Source organism: Acanthisitta chloris, unplaced genomic scaffold (assembly GCF_000695815.1).
Source record: "Acanthisitta chloris isolate BGI_N310 unplaced genomic scaffold, ASM69581v1 scaffold36339, whole genome shotgun sequence".
Lineage (NCBI taxonomy): Eukaryota > Metazoa > Chordata > Aves > Passeriformes > Acanthisittidae > Acanthisitta > Acanthisitta chloris.
The window spans coordinates 3,738-10,459 of NW_008693680.1; the positions used below are offsets into that span (position 1 = coordinate 3,738).

Genomic DNA, 6,722 nt, shown 5'->3' on the forward strand with positions numbered 1-6,722 from the left:
CACTGGCACGGCTCGCTCTGCACCGGCTGCTCGGGGTGGTCACAAGCCTTGGCTCCCGCCGTGGTCCCCGTGAGCTCCCTGTCCGGGGTACTGAGGTGTGCGGTCCTGCAGGTGGTATATGACGAAGGGCCCCTCTACATCTTCTCCCCGACAGAGGAGTTGCGCAAACGCTGGATCCATCAGCTGAAGAGTGGTGAGTCTCGGGGCTCTGCGGCTCCCTTGGAAAGCAGGAGACAAACACAGGCAATCACCGTGTGTGTGCCTGACTCAGAGTGCCAGGCTTCCAGGGGCTTGCTGGCTCATGCTTACGTATTCCCATGTCTGCAGAGGAGCAAACTGCTCCTGCTCAGGGGAGGTGGACACACCTCTTTCACCCTCTGACTCCTGCAGCACCACAGCTACCTTGGCTGAGGCTTCTTGCCTTCTCACTTGCCTGCTCCTAAGTAGCTCAAGCAGGGTCAGAAACTGTTGAGGGCAAGAGGAAATAGCAGATGTGGCCACACAGCTGCACTGCCTTGCAAGGTGAGGGTTGTGTGCCCAGTGCTTTAGGAAACACAGACCAACAGCCTGCTGGAAGCCAGGAAGCATCTTTCCCAACCCACCCCAAGCCTTGCTCAGTGGTGCTGAGCTAATGCTCAGCTGGGTACGTGCTACCTCCTCGAGCTGAGAGTGTGCTGTTGCAGTAGCACTGCACAAAGGGACTTGGGTCAGCCAAAATCTGCTGGAGCTGCCTGTGTGTGTCTCATGGTGAGTGTGTATCTTTCTGTGGCTTTGTGCTGGTGGGGTGAGATTAGCTGCCTGAATTGACACAGGGAAGTTGGCTCAAGCAAGGCGGAAGAAGAGCAGGCTGATAACAGGGAAGTCAGTTATCTCACGAGAGCCCTGTGACAGGCAGCCAGCCCTCTTCCCACTACCCTGCTGTGGCAGGAGGGTTCCTGTGGCAGCTGAAGCCAGTGTAAAATCCACAGGGAAAAGGAGAGAAAATGCTGGCTTTTTGCTGCCAGGCTGTCGTCATTCTACTCCACCAGAGAAGGGGCTGTCTGTACACTGTGGAGCTGCCGTGGGCCAGCCCCATGCTGTGGTGGTGTTGAAGCACATCCAGTTGTTCCTGCAGCTTGGGGAGAAGTATGAGGAAGCTGGTCAGTGCCTGCCTGGCAAGGGAGTGGGCTCCCAGCAAGGCAAGTCTCTGAGCAGGCAGGGGATGCTGGCAGTGCCCTCCTCTCCCCATGGACAAGCCAGGCACAGCACTGGTCTCCCTTCCCACTTCTGAAAAAAAAAAAGGGCTCCAAAGAGCTGTAAACCAGGGGGCTCAGCAGCCTGGGGGTTGCTGTATATTTTGGCTGGCAGGAGAGCCAGTCACAGCAAGACCTGGCCCTCCAAGCATGCTCCTGTCCCTTTGCAGAGGTGCTCAAGAGCTTTGATCAAATCTGAGAGGCAAGCCTGGCCCTTCCTGAGCCCCAGGGCTTTGTGGCACAGGGATTGCATAGCTGCAGCCCTGAAATGAGGGCAATGAGCTGAGAGAAACCTGAACAGCAGGGCCACAGGGGACTGTATCAGTAGCACAGCTGAGGGTGAAATGATTTAATGGGGCTGACTGCATTCAGGGAGCAGAGAGCTCTCTGCAGCAGGCTGGGGACACAGCTCTGGGTGACACATCTTTCCTCTGCCACAGTGATTCGGTACAACAGTGACCTTGTACAGAAGTACCACCCCTGCTTCTGGATCGACGGCCAGTACCTGTGCTGCTCCCAGACAGCCAAGAACGCCATGGGCTGCCAGATTCTGGAGAGCAGGAAGGGCAGTAAGACACTGGGCACCCTCCAGCTGCCTCATCCCCACAGCCTGGGGACCGCACAGTGCTGAGGATCTCTTCTCACCTTAGTCCCTCCTCTGTTCTGAAGGTTTAAAGGTTGGGCGGTCACATCGCAAAACAAAGAAGCCTCTTCCCCCAACTCCTGAGGAGGACCAGGTAAGGACTAGTGTCAGCATGTGGGTTTGCTGCAAGGTGTTTAAGAAAAGATCTACCTGGGAAAAGCCAACTTGTTCAATGACTGCTCAGAGATGTCTAGGCCAGGACTCTGCTCTCGGGAGGGATGCCAAGATGGTGTGCTAAGGGAGAAGGAGCTTGAACCAGGGGATGGAGCCCAAAGGCCTGTAGGAAAGTCAAATGACCTCAGCCCTGAGGTTCCCCAGGGGAGCCGAGAGGATGGAGAAACCCTGATGTAGGCTGGAAGAGTCACGGGTTAAACAAAAAGGTAGAGAGACAAAACTTATCTTTTGTAAGGACAGGAAGAAATGTTGTGATAACAAGTACTGGGGGAAGATATTGATCTCCTGGACATGATACATGTGGGAGCTGAGACAAATGCTGTGCTGACCTGGCCTGAGACCACTGCCCTGCCAGGCCTGGGTAGGGTCTCTTTCCTGGTGTGTCTGCCAGCCTCACCATGTCCCATGCTCTCCCTCTCTGTGGGAAGATGGTGATGAAGCCTCTGCCTCCTGAGCCAACCCCCAGCACAGCAGGTGAGATGAAGAAGGTGGTGGCCCTCTACGACTACCAGCCGATGAACGCACAGGACCTGCAGCTGCAGAAGGGCGAGGAATACTTCATCCTGGAGGAAAGCCACTTGCCCTGGTGGAAAGCCCTTGACAAGAACGGGTACGAGCTCCCACTGCCCATGGCACTCTCTGCAGTGGTGCCCTGTCCTGAGGCCCAGGTGGGCAAAAACATTCTTTAGCATCATGAGGGTGAGTTCAGGCTGCCTGCTGACCTGTGGGCTCCCACGGTTAGGAGGGTGAGGGACGATGAAGCAAGCTGTGGTATCAGCCCTCCCCAGATATCAACCCAGATGGGTTTGTGCCAATTTTTGAGTTTTTGACCCCATATCTCTTCAGCCTCCTGGGACAGGAACATCCTTTTCCCTTGGCCTCCTCTGCTGGTGTGTGACCAGGCCCCTTTTCTCTTGCAGGAGGGAGGGATACATCCCCAGCAACTACGTCACTGAAACCAGCAATTCCCTGGAGATCTTTGAGTAAGAGAAGGCACAGGGACCTGGCGAGTTGCACTTGTTTGGAGACTTTTTCCATTCGGTTCTGTTAGCCTAGGCAGGCTGCAAGCCCAGCCTGGCTGGGTCACTCTCCCTCTTGCACACCCTTTGAGGGCCTTCAGCCCCATAGCAGCCATCCCCGCTCTGCTCTCTGCACCTCCCATCCTGGCTGGGCCAGGGTCAGACTGGGCTGGGGTCAGCAGTGGCTGTGGGCATCCTCCTGACTGCTGTGTCCCTGTTCCAGATGGTACTCAAAGAACATCACTCGGAGCCAAGCAGAGCAACTGCTGAAACAGGAGGTAAGTGTTGCCTCCCCAGGCTGGGTCAGTTCTACACACCAGCCCTCTATGGTCTGCTGTCACATTGCGTCCAACATGGGACCAACCCTGGCTTGTGTGGGGAGGGGAGTATTGCCCCAACAGCCCCAGGAACCATCTCTATCCCAACATGACCTCCTCCAGGCAGCCACTTCAGGAGATGGACTCCTCTGGCTTATTACACCCTCTCCAGCCATGCTGTGATCTTCGCTCGCTGTCTTGCCTGTTACAGTCACACCTGCCCACAACCACCCAGTGCCCTTTCCCCTTTCTGTTTTAGGGTAAGGAAGGAGGCTTCATTGTCCGAGATTCCACCAGCAAGACAGGGAAATACACTGTCTCCGTCTATGCCAAGTCCTCTGCGTAAGTGGATCTATCCTACCTCAGAGGTCCCCTCCAGGCACCCCTCACCTCTGCCTGTCCTCCCATGCCACTAAGCCTATGTACTATCTCCGCAGAGACCCCCAAGGCATGATCCGTCATTACGTCGTATGCTGCACTCCCCAGAATCAGTATTACCTGGCAGAAAAGCACCTGTTCAACAGCATCCCTGAGCTTATCACATACCATCAGCACAACTCTGCAGGTCAGTGTTTGGGAGACACAGTGAAGCTAGCAGTGTTTTTACTGACACCATGGTATCCTCCTGAAGGCAAAAGGTTTGTGTTCCCTGCTGGAATGTGGCACATAAGCTTAGTGCAGCAATCTCTATTTTTGTGTTTCAGGGCTCATATCCAGACTGAAGTACCCTGTGTCTCAACACCAGAAAAGTGCTCCTTCCACAGCTGGCCTTGGCTATGGTAAGCCAGGCTGGGCTACCTCACAGTTCCCTGGTTGCAGGGTCAGTCTCTACCAGCAGCAACTTCCCCAGGCTGGGAACTTGACTGTCCCATGGCAGCAGGGCTCACAGCCTTCCCAGGAATCCCTTCCCAACACACTCTTGCCCTCTGGTGACAGACCAAAATATCCCACAAGCTACCTTGTCCCCATCCCCTAGAGGAACAGGTCTCAGATTTTGTGGATTTCTGTGGATGGTTTTTCAGGCAGCAAATGCTTATGAGCTTTTCTTGAGTGTGCTAGGTTGGATGACTGGGAGCACCATGCAGGGAGGTCACCTGCCCCCACATTATGCTCACTCTCTGCCCTAGGCTCGTGGGAGATCGACCCAAAGGATCTGACCTTCCTGAAGGAACTTGGGACGGGGCAGTTTGGCGTGGTGAAGTATGGGAAGTGGAGAGGCCAGTACAACGTTGCTATCAAGATGATCAGGGAGGGCTCCATGTCAGAGGATGAGTTTATCGACGAAGCCAAAGTCATGATGTAAGTGGTGAGGACTGTGCAGGTCAGTGCTGGAGACACCCTGCCAGTGTGGCTGCACTCCTGGGTGGTGTGGAGGGACAGTCTTGGGCAGTGCCACACTCTGCAAAATGCATCTGAGAACCCACTGACTTTGTGCTGATTCCTTGGTGAATTTTTCCACCATCAGCTGGGCCAGGAGCACCTTCCCTTCCCAAATTCTCTTCATTCACAGGTGCTTCCTTTGCTGCTTGGCCTTCTAGATGCTAAGAATTACCCTTGTCCCCACCACAGGAACCTGTCTCATGAGAAGCTGGTGCAGCTCTATGGGGTCTGCACTAAGCAGCGTCCCATCTTCATCATCACTGAGTACATGGCCAACGGCTGCCTCCTGAACTTCCTGAGGGAAACTCGGCAGCGGTTCCAGCCTGCTGAGCTGCTGGAGATGTGCAAAGATGTCTGTGAAGCTATGGAGTACCTCGAATCCAAGCAGTTCCTGCACAGAGACCTGGTAGGGCTGTGGCTGCAGGACACATCTCCAGCTCAGTGACAGCTGCAGCATGTCCTAGACAGGGTCCAGATAGCTCATCAACGTGATCTCCTCAGGCTCTGCAGCTTCCTCTGCACAACACCCCTCTAAGCTTCCCTGGCCGTCCATGGGTAGGATGCTCTGCAGCCACTGCTCTGCAGTGAGACCGCAAAACAGGCAGGACTAGACAGTTTTCCAGGGGATGGGAAATGCATCTGTGGCTGGGGCAGGGTTTGTGTTAGGCACTACAGGCAGCAGTGCTGGCTCAGATGTGAAAAGGGACCTCCTCGCAACCCCTGTGAAAAGCTGGGCCTGTGGTTTGTCAGGCTTTGGCCTGGCATTGCCAGCTTGCTGTCCTGCCACACCTGATCTCCTGGTGCTTCTTCAGACAAAATCCCACTAGGGAACTCACCCCTCCACAGATAAACAGGATACTTGGAGGCCTCTTTTGTTCTCTTTATTAAGAACTTTGTAGCTTGCCCCAATCCAGGTGAACTAGCAGGACAAAGTGAGGTTAACTGGGTGGGGATGAAATGAAGTTCAGCTGGTACAGGGGGATAGGAGAGGCAGTAGCAGGTAGGAGTAACTGTCTCCATCTCTCCATCCACAGGCTGCTCGGAACTGTTTGGTGAATGACCAAGGAATTGTGAAAGTATCAGATTTTGGTCTCTCCAGGTGTGTTAGCTGCCTCAGTCCCCCATCTCCTCTTTCAGTATATTCTACACTTTAGTCTTTGTCCCCACTCTGCTTTTCCTTGGTCTTCTGTCTTTCTGCTTCATCTGCCTGGCTCAACCTTGTGCCTCTCCACTTTCCACCATTCCTTTCTTACTTCCCCCAGCCCTTCCCCCCGCTTTGCATCTTCTTTCCTTCACGTTTTGTCTCCTTGCTGCAGCTTTCTCTCCACATTCTCTTTTTGCTATGCTTCTCTGTTACCCTATCCCTTCCCCAGTCTTGACTAACACATACTTGTTTGCCAAGGCAGTTTTGCCTTCTCAAACTCATGCGGAGGGCAACCTCTAGTCACTCTGAGCTGACCATTCCTTTTGGGCTTGGTGGGTTGCATGGAGGAGTGAAATGTGAAATCCAAGACACGCATTGATCCCATTTATCTGCTGCAGGTATGTGCTGGATGATGAGTATACAAGCTCCATGGGGTCAAAGTTCCCGGTGCGGTGGTCTCCTCCTGAGGTGCTTCTGTACAGCAAGTTCAGCAGCAAGTCTGACGTCTGGTCTTTTGGTAAGGGCATGGCATTAATGACTTGGAGGTCATAAGAGTTCTCTAACAACAGAGAACTCCTCTGCAAACCAGGGTCAGGCACAGGTCATGAGCAACCCCTGCCATTCCCTCTAACAGGCGTTCTGATGTGGGAAGTGTACTCACTGGGAAAGATGCCTTACGAAAGGTTTAATAACAGCGAGACAACAGAGCATGTCATCCAAGGCCTGCGCCTGTACCGGCCGCAGCAAGCTTCGGAGAGGGTTTATGCCATCATGTACAGCTGCTGGCACGAGGTGAGCGGCTCTGCCCCGCGG

At 54.2% G+C, this 6,722-nt stretch overlaps 1 protein-coding gene across 1 annotated transcript in view; it reads left to right on the forward strand.

Annotated features, from left to right (window-relative positions):
• The window catches only part of BTK (Bruton agammaglobulinemia tyrosine kinase), a gene marked incomplete at its 3' end in the record, with an annotated part of 7,925 nt that extends 1,224 nt beyond the window's left edge, over positions 1–6,701 (forward strand). Inside the window, exons 4-17 of the mRNA XM_009083153.1 lie at positions 112–193; positions 1,673–1,801; positions 1,902–1,969; positions 2,478–2,659; positions 2,970–3,032; positions 3,292–3,346; positions 3,645–3,727; positions 3,823–3,950; positions 4,090–4,164; positions 4,513–4,684; positions 4,955–5,171; positions 5,800–5,864; positions 6,308–6,426; positions 6,544–6,701. Of these exons, the coding sequence (XP_009081401.1) occupies positions 112–193; positions 1,673–1,801; positions 1,902–1,969; positions 2,478–2,659; positions 2,970–3,032; positions 3,292–3,346; positions 3,645–3,727; positions 3,823–3,950; positions 4,090–4,164; positions 4,513–4,684; positions 4,955–5,171; positions 5,800–5,864; positions 6,308–6,426; positions 6,544–6,701 (1,596 nt within the window). The remainder of the gene's footprint in view (positions 1–111; positions 194–1,672; positions 1,802–1,901; positions 1,970–2,477; positions 2,660–2,969; positions 3,033–3,291; positions 3,347–3,644; positions 3,728–3,822; positions 3,951–4,089; positions 4,165–4,512; positions 4,685–4,954; positions 5,172–5,799; positions 5,865–6,307; positions 6,427–6,543) is intronic.
• Between the last annotated feature and the right edge of the window lie 21 nt (positions 6,702–6,722).